At 48.2% G+C, this 15,812-nt stretch overlaps 2 protein-coding genes across 4 annotated transcripts in view; one reads left to right on the top strand and one right to left on the bottom strand.

Annotated features, from left to right (window-relative positions):
* Positions 1 to 11,616, bottom strand: part of GPR137C (G protein-coupled receptor 137C) — a 30,330-nt gene extending 18,714 nt beyond the window's left edge. For both annotated transcript variants that reach the window (XR_014549165.1, XM_083618557.1), the window contains exons 1-2: positions 10,992 to 11,616; positions 1,984 to 2,027 (exon numbers count right to left, since the gene is read on the bottom strand). Coding sequence is in view for 1 of the 2 variants with exons in the window: in XM_083618557.1 (XP_083474683.1) it covers positions 1,984 to 2,027; positions 10,992 to 11,330 (383 nt within the window). In the remaining variant the exon portion in view is untranslated. The remainder of the gene's footprint in view (positions 1 to 1,983; positions 2,028 to 10,991) is intronic.
* Positions 11,105 to 15,812, top strand: part of TXNDC16 (thioredoxin domain containing 16) — a 53,237-nt gene continuing 48,529 nt past the window's right edge. The window contains exons 1-2 of one of the 2 annotated variants that reach the window (XM_083612603.1): positions 11,105 to 11,234; positions 12,798 to 13,042. The gene's annotated coding sequence lies outside the window, so the exon portion shown is untranslated. Of the gene's footprint in view, positions 11,235 to 11,857; positions 11,963 to 12,797; positions 13,043 to 15,812 lie in introns of those variants that run through there. The other variant, XM_083612602.1, reaches the window with a different exon arrangement.

Genomic DNA, 15,812 nt, shown 5'->3' with positions numbered 1-15,812 from the left:
AAACAAGTTCAAGATCCATCGGTATTACAGAAGATAAAGCGCTCTCAAAACCTGTGGGTTGTATTCAGCATAGCAATAAGGTGAATGGCCTATCAGCAGAAGGATTTATCCTTGCGCTACAGAATATTCTCTCTTTCTCTCCCTAAATCCACTCTGTTTCTTTTAATTTTAACTCTTATTATTTTTTTTATTGATTTGTTAGCAACAACAAGTGTAAACAGACAGAAAACAAAGAATCAAAGATTTAAACCATAAAAGCATTTGCAGGCTGGAAGGTCAAAGATACCATGCAGCTCCAAAGGGATAATAAAGTATTAACCCATACAAATATCCCATTTACAAACAATTAAGATTTATAAAAGTATTGCCCACCAGTGAGTTCCATGATTGAGAATAAAGGTGCTATATAGTCTCAAATGAACTGGACGTTTGTACATACTGGTGGCACTGAGTAACTATGTGCCTCTTTATTTGTATAAGAAATAAAATAACCCCATGTATTTTTTTTAAAAAAGGGCCATTTGAGATCTCTCCTTCATATACTTTTGGTTTATCAGATGTCTTCTCAAACCTCAAACCCCTTGTCCAACCCCTTGAATACCAGCAATCCGAACTATTATAATAAATAATTTTTTATTTATACCCTGCCCTTCCCGGTTTAAAAACCGGGCTCAGGGCAGCTAACAGCAAATATAAAACACTGATTAAAATGTGACTTAAAAACAGCATAAAACACAACATAAAATGCAGCATCAATATCAATAAAATTCAGGGGTCATTTTGGGGGTGGGGTGGGGGTGGAAATCCCAGTCCGTAGACACTGAATGATCACCAGGGCTAACTGGCCAAGTTGGTCCTATTAGGGCCAGCAAGGAGACCAGGGAAGAATTTAAATGTGGGGTCCCAGAAAGGGTTTCTTCATAGAAGAGGAAAGGGGAAAAGGGAATAGAGGATCAGGCTAATTCAAATTGAAGGCCAGGCGGAATAGCTCTGTCTTGTTAGAATAAAGGGCCTCCATAAATTGGCAATACAGTCCCTTCTCCTTACATTAACCCCTAATTTTTTTTTCTGGGGGCTTCCCCAATGCTCCGGAGCAGATTTGGGGATGGTGCAGTTTGCACGTGCGGAAAAGTTAAGAGGGAGGAATGCCCACTTCGCTAGTGCATAAAATTAGTTGAATTCCTATGAATTAGTTGGTGGGACGTGGGTGGCGCTGTGGGTTAAACCACAGAACCTAGGGTTTGCAGATCGAAAGGTCGGCAATTCGAATCCCCGCGACGGGGTGAGCTCCCGTTGCTCAGTCCCTGCTCCTGCCAACCTAGCAGTTCAAAAGCACGTCAAAGTGCAAGTAGATAAATAGGTACCGCTCCGGCGGGAAGGTAAGCGGCGTTTCCGTGCGCTGCTCTGGTTCGCTAGAAACGGCTTAGTCATGCTGGCCACATGAGCCGGAATTTTATGCCAAGAAGGCTGAGCAGCTCAGACACCGCTGCAGACCCTTCGGGTGCCTTTGTGCATTTATCAAGCCACGTTGATTCATCAGCGGCAAATTTTAACCTGCGATTAAAACCTGCGGTAACTAATTTATTGGGACACGGGTGGCGCTGTGGGTTAAACCACAGAGCCTAGTACTTGCCGATCAGAAGGTCGGTGGTTCGAATCCCCGCGACAGGGTGAGCTCCCGTTGTTCGGTCCCTGCTCCTGCCAACCTAGCAATTCGAAAGCACCTCAAAGTGCAAGTAGATAAATAGGTACCGCTCTGGCGGGAAGGTAAACGGCGTTTCCGTGCGCTGCTCTGGTTCGCTAGAAACGGCTTAGTCATGCTGGCCACAGGACCCGGAAGCTGTACGCCGGCTCCCTCGGCCAATAAAGCGAGATGAGCGGCGCAACCCCAGAGTCGTCCGCGACTGGACCTAATGGTCAAGGGTCCCTTTACCTTTACATAACTAATTTATTACAAGGCACCACCCCGAAGGTTAGACTCACTTGTATTTGTTGAATTCGGCGGCACACTTCACTTTGAAGATCACCTGTTCAGAAAGAGAGAAAACGTGGGTTTGGGTGAGGTTTTCCCCTATTCCATCATAGGGCTCCCTCCAGGTATCCTTTACATCGTGCATTCGTGACGATGTACCAATGATCCTTCAACATCAACTTCGTTGGACTTGTCATGTTGTGTGGATGCCTGATGATCATCTTCCAAAGCAACTACTCTATTCTGAACTTAAAAATGGAAAGCGTAATGCTGGTGGTGAACAAAAGAGGTTTAAAGACTCTCTCAAGGCAAATCTAAAAAAATGTAGTATAAACACCAACAAATGGGAAACACTGGCCTGCAAGCACTCCAGTTGGAGAACAGCCTTTACCAAAGGTGTCCTGGGCTTTGCAGACACTCGAACTCAGGACGCAAGGGAGAAACATGCTAGGAGGAAGGCACACTTGGCAAATTCACACCGTGATCAACTCCTGCCCAGAAACCTATGTCCCACCAATGTGGAGGGACGTGTGGATCCAGAATTGGCCTCCACAGTCACTTATGGACTGACTGTTAAAACTGTGTTTATGGAAGACAATCTTATTTGGCTACAAGTGATCGCCAAAGAAGAACAACTTATCCCCATGACACACGAGGAAACCAGGAGCTGTTTTCTTTTGAATTTTCTGCTAGGTATGAGTCCTAGTGAGCACTTTGCCCCAGTGTTCCAGCATCCACACTGACAGCTTCAGCTGCTGCTTCGATCTGGAGAAATTTGAATTTTGGAGCCTAGCTGTGTTTCTGGTCACGTCTAGGTTTGAGTAGTGCGAGTTAAGGACATACGAACCGCCTGCTGTGTTAAGTTGTGGGTGCACATATCAGACGACACAGCGATTCTTCAGACAGCTCTTGTTTATTCACAGGCCAGAACAGAACTGAACTGAAGGGTTCAGCCAGCCTGCTTATATAGAGCTCCACTACAACACAACAGTAACCACTTTCTGTAACTATCCAATCACTGAACGTCACTTTCAATCCCTTATTTGCATATGTGGACCTGAGTGAAAACTGTGTACAGTATCCCCCTGCTGGCCCAGGGTGAGAACTTCAGTACATAACATGCCACTGGCCCCTCCAGCCCAGCATCCCATTATCACAGTGGCCGACCAGTTGCCTGTGGGAAACCAGCAAGCGGGATTCGAGCAAAAGAGCCCTTATTTTGTCAGGAGCCAGAGTCAGGCAGAAGTCAACAATAAAACAATAAGAAGGCACGCTTGGCAAACCCTCACCATGTTCAACTCCCGCCTGGAAACCAATGTCCCCACTGTGGAAGGATGTGTGGATCCAGAATTGGCCTCCACTGTCACTTATGGACTCATTGTTAAAAGCATGTTTATGGAAGACAATCTTAGCTACGAGTGATCACCAAAGAAGACGATGATAAGCAAGCCGGTGTTGAGGATGAAGGAAGTCAATTATTAGAAGAAAAGAAGACCTGAAATACGGTATATATTTATATTATTGATTATTTGTTTTGTTTAAGTTTTCGTACGTTATCATGTTTTATTTGCATTTTCTTGTTTGGTGTTTTGTGGTGTTTTGTTTTTCATTTGATTCTGTACTATTATTTTTATGTTTAGCTTGACAAGTGTGTGTGTGTACGTGCTGTAAATAAACTCAATATAAAAACTAAAAACTAAAGCAAGCCCGCTTTGCATACGGTTTGTGCCTGCAGAAGTTTCAGGGCAGGCACTTTGTTTCATAGATTTGCAGAGTTGGAAGGGACCCCCAGGTTCATCCAGCCGAACCCCTTGCAATGTAGGTTTCTGATCCTCCTTAAATCCTCCGTAAATCCACAACACAGCCTTCACTCAGGGAAACAAGGCCAGAAACACGTTCCCTTTTCCTCCTTAATGAATGTAAGAGACTTCTGGACGAGAACAAAGTCCCATCTATCCCATCCATCTTCTTGTAGCTTAGGGCCCTCGTATTTACGGGACCGCCTCTCCTGGTCTGCCCCGCAGAGGACCTTAAGGTCCCTGAATAATCATAGTTTAGAGGTCCCCGGCCCTAAGGAAGTCAGATTATCCTCCACCAGGGCCAGGGCCTTCTCAGTGATGGCTCCAACTTGGTGGAATGCTCTGTCCCATGAGACCAGGTCCCTGCAGGATTTAACTTCCTTCCGCAGGGCCTGTAAGACAGAGCTATTCCGCCTGGCTTTCAATTTGAACTTAGTCTGATCTTTTACTCCCCTTCCTTCCCTCCCCCTCCCCTTTTATGAAGATCACCCGCTCTGGGATCCCACAGCTAATTCTCCCCTGGTCTCCTCGCTGGCCCAAATAGGACTAATTTAGCCAGCTAGCCCTGGGGATCATCAAATGTTTATTGGATGGATTTCCCCCCCCAAATTGATTTTTGAATTCTGAATTTATTGTTATTCACATTTTATACTGTATTTTATGCTGTTTTTTGTTGCATCAATTAAGTGTTTTAAATTTGTTATTAGCCGCCCTGAGCCTGGTTTTCTGAACCGGGAAGGGCGGGGTATAAATAAAAATTTATTATTATTATTCTCACAGTCACCAACCAGATACCTACCGTATTTTTCGCCCCATAGGACGCACTTTTTCCCCTCCAAAATTGAAGGGGAAATCTGTGTGCGTCCTATGGGGCGAATGCAGGCTTTCGCTGAAGCCTGGAGAGCGAGAGGAGTCGGTGCGCACCGACCCCTCTCGCTCTCCAGGCTTCAGGAAGCTATCCGCAAGCCTCGCGTGCCCGGCGGGAGGTCCCGCCGGCCGCGCGAGGCTTGGGGTGGCAGCCTGCAGCCCGAAGCAGGGGGCGAGCTGCGGAGCCCGCCCGTGCTTCGGGCAGATGTCGGCAAGCCTCGCGCGCCCTGCAGAAGGTCCTGCCGGGCGCGCAAGGCTTGGGGCGGCAGCCTGTTCTGGGGGCTGGGGTCGGGGGAAGCTCAGGCTTCCCCCGCGCCAGCCCCCGCGCCTGGGGGGGAAATAATTTTTTTCCCCTTTATTCCCCCCCCCCAAAAAACTAGGTGCGTCCTATGGGGCGGTGCATCCTATGGGGCGAAAAATACGGTATGTTGAGAACCCTGAAACCAGGACTGGTGCTGGTAGAGACAGAGAGCCCAAACCTCCATGAATTTCTCCAATCTTTTTGAAGCCAAGCTGTTGGCCAGTTTGGTAAAATTCAGAGTTGAACCAAGCATGAAGGACAGCAGCCCTTTCTATTGTCTGCCCTGAATCTTCTGGCATTCAGTTCCACTGGCTGGCTCTGAGTTCTAGTATTAAGAGAGAAATAAAATTATTCTCTCTAACCACTTCCTCCATGCTTAATTTTACAGTTCTGTCATGCCCCACCTCGCTCACCTTCTCGCTAAGCTAAAAAGCCCAAAATCAGGGGCGAAACTAGGCTTTATTTCACCCGAGTCAAAGATCCAGTTTGCCACACACCCCAAGCGCATTTGTGTACACACACAGAGGCTGGGAGCCTCAATGGCGTCTCTGTGGGGCTTCACCTGGGGCAAAAACCCCTGGCAAATCCCACTCCCCCCCCCCAAGCTATTGTTGTTTAGTCATTTAGTCATGTCTGACTCTTCGTGACCCCCTGGACCAGAGCACGCCAGGTACTCCTGTCTTCCACTGCCTCCCACAGTTTGGTCAAACTCATGCTGGTAGCTTCAAGAACACTATCCAACCATCTCGTCCTCTGTCGTCCCCTTCTCCTTGTGCCCTCCATCTTTCCCAACATCAGGGTCTTTTCCAGGGAGTCTTCTCTTCTTAGGAGGTGGCCAAAGTATTGGAGTCTCAGCTTCAGGATCTGTCCTTCCAGTGAGCACTCGGGGCTGATTTCCTTCAGAATGGATAGGTTTGATCTTCTTGCAGTCCAGGGGACTCTCAAGAGTCTCCTCCAGCACCAGAATTCAAAAGCATCCATTCTTCGGCGATCACCCTTCTTTATGGTCCAGCTCTCACTTCCATACATCACTACTGGGAAAACCATAGTTTGAACTATACGGACCTTTGTTGGCAAGGTGATGTCTCTGCTTTTTAAGATGCTGTCTAGGTTTGTCATTGCTTTTCTCCCAAGAAGCAGGTGTCTTTTAATTTCGTGGTTGCTGTCACAATCTGCAGTGATCATGGAGCCCAAGAAAGTAAAATCTCTCACTGCCTCCATTTCTTCCCCTTCTGTTTGCCAGGATGTGATGGGCCCAGTGGCCATGATCTTCGGGTTTTTTTATGTTGAGCTTCAGACCATATTTTGCGCTCTCCTCTTTCACCCTCATTAAAAGGTTCTTTAACCCCCCCGCTATGGCACTGCCCAAATGTTGAAACTTTTCATCTTTGGAGAGTTGCTCCATCTCTGTGATTTTTGCTGTTGTTTCCTGAGCGTTTTTCAGCTGTGCAATATCCTTTCTGCAGTGAGCTGACCAGAACGGCACGCAGTATCCCAAGTGCGGCGGCACCGTAGGTTTGTGTAATAACATTTCGCAGACTGGTACAGGCACATATGCACACACAGTGCTGCACGCACATGAGAGCAAAAAAATAATAATGCCTGAAAGCAAAGAAAGCCGAAATACTGAATATTTGAAAAGGGAACTACCGAAAGGTGGGACACCATGAGAATGGACTGCTGAAGGAGAAAGGCCTTTGGCCTCATCTAGCTGCAGGGACCTAGACAGCATCTTAAAAAGTAGAGACATCACCTTGCCAACAAAGGTCCATATAGTAAAAGCTATGGTTTTCCCAGTAGTGATGGATGGAAGTGAGAGCTGGACCATAAAGAAGGCTGATCGCCGAAGAATTGACGCTTTTGAATTATGGTGCTGGAGGAGACTCTTGAGAGTCCATGGACTGCAAGAAGATCAAACCTCTCCATTCTGAAGGAAATCAGCCCTGAGTGCTCACTGGAAGGACAGATCCTGAAGTTGAGGCTCCAATATTTTGGCCATCTCGTGAGAAGAGAAGATAGAGGACGAGATGGTCGGACAGTGTTCTCGAAGCGACCAGCATGAGTTTGACCAAACTGCAGGAGGCAGTGGAAGACAGGAGTGCCTGGTGTGCTCTGGTCCAGGGGGTCACGAAGAGTCGGACACGACTAAACAACAACAAAGCTGCAGGGATCGTCTTATGGGTATGCAAAAATGCAGAGCTGCCGAGGAAAGGAAGAAGAGAAACAGGGAGGGGAATTGTGCAAACGGCAAAGTGTTTTGCTCTGCGCACACTCGAGTTCCTGCTTCCCAGCTGTGGTGCTCTGGGCAAGCTAAAGAATTCTCTACAAAGGAGATGGTGGCAGTCGTGGTTTCTGCTTAATCATTCCCTGGCAGAAGACAAACTGGCATTCTTGGGCAACGCAAAGCTTCCTGACTCAGTATTCCAGATCTGTAAAAGGGACCCGTTCTCCAGCAAAATCTTCACTGTTCCTTCCATGACATGAACTGTAGCTCATGGAACTGGGGCAAGCTCCCAATATGTGAGATTATTAATTATTATCATCATTATTATTACCGTATTGGCCTGAATATAAGCCTCACCTTTTTTTCAAATTCTGACCATGAAAAGTTAAAGCGCGGCTTAAATTCGTGACCTTACAAAAACTGGCTTTTACTATATCGCTGCTGAAACAGACATACGGCAAAACAGAACGGGTGTGAGTGCCTGCAGAATTTTAAGGGAGTGGTTTATATTCGGGTGCGGCTTATATTCGGGCCAATACGGTATTATTTAATTCAACTTATACACTTCCCTATACTCAGAGGTCTCAGGGCAGTTCACAACAAGACCACAACTTATAAAATCAAACCAAAAGCACAAACCCAATACCCCCTCCCCCACAAAGCCACTTTCTAAAAGGTCAATAAGATCAACCAAAGGCCTGGTTAAAAAGGAACGCTTTTGCCTGGCGCCTAAAGGTGTGTGATGAAGGTGTCAGGCGAACTTCCCTGGGGAGAGCATTCCACAGACAGGGAGCCACCACAGAGAAGGCCCTGTTCTTGTGTTGCCGCCCTCTGGACCTCTAGAGAAGGGGGCACATAACCATGCATTTTTTTTGTTCCCAGTTACACCTCAGTTGCAATTTGGATTGCATTGGCTTGATCTCCCCATCCCTGACCCCTGAAATTTTATGTGGCAACAACTCCTTGGGGGACAGGGCACTTCTTCAAAAATCCCTCCGCAAATATGCACAGGCTTGAGCAATGGTCTTCCTTTCTGAGTAAGTGTGCACAGGATATGCTCGGGGTTAATCATCAGTCTCAAGTCTTCCTTTTCTCTTTGATACTGTCTGTCCATGCAGCCAGATTTTTAGACCAGTTCCCACAATCAATCTCTAGGGACTGAAGTTAAGACTCCTTGCTCTGTAGTTAACTTGAGATGTGAATTCATAGCTCATAGAGTTCAGGAGGAGGCAATTGCGGCAGATTCCACCTCAAGCTGCCGTTTTGAAAGCTGGCTTCACCCTTTAAGTCTGGTTGAAGAAGAGGACCCTGCAAGCTTCAGATCAGGGAGACATTGCCCCCTCCTACAGAACTAGTGCTTCTAATCTGCAGATTTGATTTTAAAGAGCTGTTACATCAGTTAACCCTGTAGTCTAAAGTCAACAGGCCTGCCTCGCTGCTGCACCCCATAATATATCAGCTCAATCTTTAGACCTGCAAACAAACTGAATGCAGCTTAAAAATGTGGAGTGCAGATACACCTAGGAGATCACTGTGAGACAGAAGGAGCTCTGTCCTTCTCTAAACACATTGGTCTCAAGCCGCTCTGCTTGGTTCCCCATGCTTCCAGATTCCTTAATTAACACTAGATTCTGAGGGGAACACCATGGAGAAAAAGCTTGTCAAATACGGTACATTTTGGGGAGCCCCCAGAGGCAGAAAATCCAGAAATGAACCCAACCCCCAACTTACTAACCATCGGGGGACAGAGTCCATTGGAAATTGACCTATGCACTTTCCAGGAGGGCACAGCCAATGGGTGCATAACTTTGCATGCCAACATGCTCTGTGGCTCAGTGTCAGAGCATCTTCCTTGCACGCAGGATGTCCCAGGTAACTCCAGGTAGGGCAGGCAGCAGCTCCCATCTGAAACCTTGGAGAGCTGCTGGCTGCCAATCAGAGCAGAGATGTCCTGCCATGGAACACAGCTTTGCTTGTTGCCTTTACCGCCGCACGTGGGACGTGGGTGGCGCTGTGGGTTAAACCACAGAGCCTAGGGCTTCCCGATCAGAAGGTCGGCGGTTCGAATCCCCGCAACGGGGTGAGCTCCCATTGTTCGGTCCCTGCTCCTGCCAACCTAGCAGTTTGAAAGCAAGTGCAAGTAGATAAATAGGTACCGCTCCGGCGGGAAGGTAAATGGCGTTTCCATGCGCTGCTCTGGTTCACCAGAAGTGGCTTAGTCATGCTGGCCACATGACCCGGAAGCTGTACGTCGGCTCCCTCGGCCAATAAAGCGAGATGAGCGCCGCAACCCCAGAGTCGGCCACGACTGGACCTAATGGTCCCTTTACCTTTTATGGATGATGCCACCTGCAAATGTCACCCCCTCTCCTCGGAAGGTGCGGCACAGTATTTTGCGGTCCATCGATCCTATGCACACCCATTTGAAGAGCAACACTATGCTCAACAGTGCTAGAGGATTGCAGCCTTAAGGTTGCTACTCCCGCATCAACTCTCATTCGCCACCCCAGAGAGAGCCTTACAAAAAAGCAAGCCTTGAGAAGTCAGTGCTTATTTTTTACTGAGGATAACAGCCTCTCTCTCACTCGTGCTTATCACGTGAACATCCCTGGGAGAATGAAATCATTGTTGACACCGCATCCTAAGTGACAAGACACTTTTGCACACAGAGAGGGAGTGTTGTCCGAGACCCAAAAGAAACACACCCACCAAAAGAAAGGAAATTTTAAGGAAATTCAGCCAACTGCTGTAGAGTGGGGGACATCATCCTGTTCAGACAAGGGGTGCCAAAACTGAAATCGGGAGAGAGGAGGAGGTTTGTGTTCAAGGCTGTATGTAGGTCCTGGGTACCTGCCTGGAAATAAGCCCCAAAGAACCTGGTGTAACCTACTCTCAACTCAACAACGAAGGGGGTTGCAATGCAATATGCTCAACTGAACATCCAAACCTTGAAGCCAGATAATTGAATGTTGTTTGGTTTTGGGGAGTTTGCAGGGGTTTGGAAACAGCAAGACACAGGGTGGGAGGGGTAGGAGATTAACCCCAGCAGAAGGGGGGGGGAAACAGCCACAAAAATATTTCAGTTCTGACCCTTTCATCTTCTGGATTATAGAAAGTGGCAAAACTCGCTTACAGTTTTTAAAAGAATAGAGTTTCCTAGGATGATGATGTGGAGATGCCATCAAAAGGACTAAGCAGGTAAAATGGGAATAGGGTTAATAGTCAGATCCTTTCAAAGGTCTTTGACACTGAAGGAGGAGAGAAGGCAAAACAGGGAGAGGAGGAATGCAGCAACAATGGGGGGGGGGGGGAAGAGGCTCCGGAGCGATGACGTAATGGCTGACAGCGCTCCCTGCCCCAGCTGAGACAACCTGGGAGGCTGTTGCTGGTGCTCTGCAAGCGCTGGCCCCTTGTTTGCAAGAAGAGGGAGGGGGAAAAAAGCACATATATTTTACATGCACATCTAGAACTACAAGGGCTCTGTACAGCAAGCCCGGGTGCGCTTGCAACCTCTGCAAAAACTGCAAGAGACATCACACAAGCCAAGGCTTGCGGGGGGGGGGGAAACCTTTTGGGTTTCTCCAACACCAGGAGGAAAATCCATCCCAAGTTTTTTTGCAGATGCACCAGAATGTGGTAAACAAGAAGAGGCAAACAAGCCGGAGGAGGAGGAGGAGGAGGAAGGGGGGGCGTGCCTGGGCTGCCGGGTGCGCGCGCGCTTGTTTTGTTCTGCTGTTTTTAAATCACCATGCAAAAAAATCCAAACAAACATATTTATTTGTAACACACAGAGACGCCCCCCCATCCCTCCCTCCCCAGCGCACTTACCTCTGCGAAATAGAGATTGAGGAGGCAGCCGGCGGCGAAGAGGAGGCAGACGGGGAAGCAGAAGAGCAGCCAGCGGGGGAACGGAGGCAGCCGGGGCTGGCGGTGGGGCGGCAGGAGGGCGCCCTGCAGGTAGCAGGAGAAGAGGACGGTGCGCAGCGCCGCCCAGAGCAGGCAGAGGAAGAGGCAGACGGCGCGGTAGCTGAGCCGCTTCTCCCGGTAGTAGAGGAGCAGCCAGAGCTGCAGGTAGGCGAAGAGGAAGAGGCCGGCGTAGAGGAGCGTGTGCAAGGTGCTCAGTCCCAGGGCCAGCGGGGAGCGGGGATCGGGGCCCCGCAGCACCATGGCACCCCCGGGGCACCCTTGGGTGCCCTGCAAAGTAGCAAACCGGGGGTTGTGCAAAGGGGTGCGTGGGTGGGTGGGGTGCAAAACTGGGGGGAAGGGGTGCCCTGCACCCCGCAACGGAGAGGCTCACAGCTCCATGCAAATCCAGCTTCAAAAATAATCCATATATATATAAATATATTTGCCCTGCCAGTGAACCTCCCGCCCGCCCGCCCGCCCGCCTGCAGCGCCGGCGCGGCTCTCCCCGAACCAGCCAACTCTTCCCTCCCTCGCTCCAGCTGCGAAAGAAACAATCAGCTGAGCGGCCGCGGCGATTTGAGGCGCTCGCTCCGGGCCACGCGCCGCTCGCCATTGGCCGCCGCCGAGCTCCGCCCACCAGAGGCCCGCCCGCTGGCTGCCGGGCCGCGTCGCTCAAGGGGAGAAGCCCCGCCCACTCCCCTTTCAGCCCCGCCCCTCGCTGGCTGGCTGGCTGGCTGGCGGCCCCGCCTCCGGAATGCTTTTCTTAGGTTGGCGCCGCCCGCCCGCCTCGCGTTTGGCAGAGCCCACTCTATGTGTTTTTGCACAGCCGCCTCTGCGCCTTTTCTCGCCCTCTTTTTTACTGGATCGGCAGGAAGAGGGAGGAAGAGGCCTGTGTGCGTAAGATGCCATGCATTGGGGGAAAAAAATAATATTTATTTATTTGGCTTTAATTTCTCCCCCAGTTTCTTTTGCGTGCTGTTGCTCTGTGTAGCCAATGAAGCTTGCACCACTTTGCAAAAAGGGGAAAAAAAGGCTCTAAGGCAACTGCTTTTCCCTGATGAGCAGAAGAAATCGGTTTTTTTTAGTGCCCTGCAATGCCCCTTCTTCGCCTCCCAGCTGTTTAAAGGGACTTTTGCACAAGTCCTATTTTGCTTGCAGCTTCCAGGTGGATCCCTGAGCTCTGCCTGCATTGACCTCCAAGGAGGCCCCATGGATTTCAAGGCGGCTTCTGATTTGATGTGCTTCAGGGGGGTGGTCGCCTCGGAGGGCTGGCTCTCTATTCTATAGGATCCCCTGTTGCTAAGGGGAGTGTGGAAAAAGGGCTCTATTTAGGACAGCCAACAGATGCACCTCCCGCATTGCTGTAGGGCATGGGTAGGCAAACTAAGGCCCGGGGGCCGGATCGTCTTCTTAATCCGGCCCTCGGACGGTCCGGGAATCAGTGTGTTTTTACATTTTATTTAAAATGCACCTCTGGGTTATTTGTGGGGCCTGCCTGGTGTTTTCCCATGAGCAGAATGTGTGCTTTTATCTAAAATGCATCTCTGGGTTGTTTGTGGGGCATAGGAATTCGTTCATTTATTTTTTTTTCAAAATATAGTCCGGCCCCCCACAAGGTCTGAGGGACGGGGGACCGGCTCCCTGCTGAAAAAGTTTGCTGACCCCTGCTGTAGGGCAGTGATGCTCAAACGCTGATGATCAATGGCTGCTTTTTCCCCCCTTTTGCAGTGGGACATTTTGGGTCCTTTCGGAACATGGCAGCACTCTGGCACTGAACATGAAGTCATCGGACTGGTTCGACTGGGATGCATTGGGATCCAGCAGAGAAGCCACTGGAATCCCAGGTTGCTTGGGAGGCGACGGTGCCACGTGGGCCCCCAAATATTTAGCAGAGGCAGGCAACTGGGACCTGCCAAATTCGCAACTGGGGGAGAGGCAAGCAGCCATCTGGAAGGCAACAGCTGCGCGTGGAGGTGAGTTGCTGTTTCTTTGGCACAGTGATGCTGTGAGTAACCCAATGTTGCTGAACGGTCGGAAGATTCAGGTCCTCGCTCAGAGTGGAGTTAAACTGTGGAACTTCTGACCTGAAACCGTTTTTGATTCCCAAACTGACCAAATGCTTTCTCTGCAAGGTCAAAGGAAAATGGAAAAGCCGCCTCATTGTCTTTTCCTTCACAAATCCTGTCTTAAGGGTATGTCTGTGTATGAATAGGGTGAGCCTGTGACCTGGCTCAGGAACTAAGTATTTGTCATTGTAAAAGACTGGCCAGGCTCCCCAGGGTATCCAATCAAGTGAGCATTAACAGGTAACCTGCCAGACAGAAGATAAACAATGCACTCAGATTTCTGCTGTAGACCGCCTTTTCTGTGATGTAGGTATGATGTATCTGGGGGGTGGTCTTGGGTTTACACCCCTTCTGTGATGTATGTATGAAGTATGGATGGGTGGTCTTGAGCTCCAGGGCAGGGAATTTAAAATATCAATATAAGGGCGGGCACACCTTTGTTCTGGGTTCCTCCTCCTTTCCTGCGTGTGAGGGGAGCACCCTGTTGCAACAGATCAATACAGATCAGGCTTACTAGCTGCTTTGCTTCTCAATATTCTCTAGTTGGCCTCTGTTATTTTCTCCTACCAATAGGGAACCTACATAAGGACTCTATATGGGCTCTTGGATACCCCATATGGGGAAAAGGGCAGATTTTTGTTTACAACAAAAGGAGGCAGGGATGGCCACCAACTAGGATGGCTTTAAAAAAGGACTGGTCAAATTCATGGAGGAGAAAAGGGCTACTAGCTCTGCTTCTGTGGTCAGAGGCAGCAGTGTTTCTGAATACCAGTTGCTGGAAACCACAAGAGGAGAGAGGGCTCTTGTGTTCGAATCCTGATTGCGGGTTTCCCACAGGCATCTGGTTGGCCACTGTGAGAACAGGATGCTGGACTAGGTGGGCCACTGGCCTGATCCTGCAGGCTCGTCTTGATGCTAAAAATAAAAAAAATGCATTTGCACTTGGCCGTGTATTATTATTATTTTTTTAAAAAATACAGTCATACCTCTTGTTACGTTTGCTTCAGGTTAAATCTTTTCAGGTTGCGTCCTGTGGCGACCTGGAAGTACCAGAAAGGGTTACTTCCGGGTTTCGCCGCTCGCGCATGTGCAGATGTGCAAAATGACGTTACGCACATGCGCAGAAGCGGCGAATTGTGACATGCTCATGTTGTGAACGGGTCTCCGGAACAGATCCCATTCGCAACCAGAGGTACCACTGTATATTTTTACGCTTTCCGTTTTACATACCATAACAGCAAAAAAGAAACAAAATACAGATATCATATCCACTTTGACTTCCCTTCCCTTCTTTTGCGGATCTTTGTTTACATTTTCATTCTGCATCTTAACACTAACTCCAGTTCTTACAAATCCTTAATCAGTCCATGGTTCAGATTTTTGCTACAAGTCTTCTGTCAAACCTGCTAATAAGTATAGTTGTTTGCAATAATTTTTCAATTACATGTTATACTTTCCCCTATTCTTTGCTGAAGTTTGATTCTTCCTGGCTCCTGATTCTTCCTGTGAGTTTTGCCAATTCAGCATAGCTCATTCGTTTTAACTGCCACTCCTCTCTGGTCGGAACTGAATTTTCTTTCCATCTCCGGGACAGCATCATTCAGGCAGCTGTGGTCACATACATGAACAATTTCTCCTGGTCTTTTGGGATCTCTGCACCTAAAATTCCTAAAACGAAAGCTTCTGGTTTATTAGAAAAGGTTATTTTCAACATTCCTCCCCAACTCATTATGTATCATTTCCCAGAAAGCTTTTATCACTTTACATGACCACCACTTGTGATAAAAGGTGCCCTCTTTCTCTTTACATTTCCAGCATATATTATAATTTAGCTAATTTACAAGGCGTTAAATACCAAAGGTACATAATTTTCATATAGTGTAGCATGCTGTAAATTTCAGATCTGCAGTCCATAATCTCTCCCACGCTGCTAATTCAATATTATAACCAAAATCCTCGCCCAGTGTACCTTCACTGATTTGACCTGCTCATCTTCTGTTTGCCAATCCCATAGAAGTTTATACATTTTAGAAATTAATTTCTTTTTATTTTCCAACACCTATCTTTCGAATCGGGAGGTTTTATATAAAAAACCTTTCTTTTTATCCAGCTTAAATACTTCGTTAAGCTGGTGATACTGCAGCCAACCGGTTATTAGTCCTCTTATTTCTTCATATTGCCTTAATCTTAAATCTTTACCTACCTCTTTTAATAATTCTTTATAAGTTACCCAGTCATTCCTCATATTTATTTTTTTCACCGGTTTTGCTTCAAGTGGAGAAAGCCACCACGGTATCTTTTGTTCTAATAATTCTTTTTACATTTATGCCACAACTCATATGCCAATTTCCTTTGTTACGGAAAAATCTTGGCGCGAGGCTGCTCAGTCATCCAGCTCATCGGGCAGAGCCCGTGGGTCCCTACGGAATAAAGGAAGGAGTCCAGCCACCAACCGGAGCAAATAGCTGTAGACCAAAGTTTATTGCACAACAGGTTCAAAGAGGAATTTTGAACCCTGAGGATGGGGTGACCAGGACTTTTTAAACTTTCCCACCGTATCCCAGAATACAGTTCGTATGGCATCATTGCTACATCACTGACATGTCACAAAAGGGGAGAGGTAGACAGGGGTTACGCGGGTGGCTCTGTGGGTTAAACCACAGAGCCTAGGGCTTGC

Source organism: Podarcis filfolensis, assembly GCF_964270895.1.
Source record: "Podarcis filfolensis genome assembly, chromosome: 1".
Classification (NCBI taxonomy): domain Eukaryota; kingdom Metazoa; phylum Chordata; class Lepidosauria; order Squamata; family Lacertidae; genus Podarcis; species Podarcis filfolensis.
Note: the sequence above shows the minus strand (reverse complement) of the source record. Positions and strands in the feature narration are given on the sequence as shown.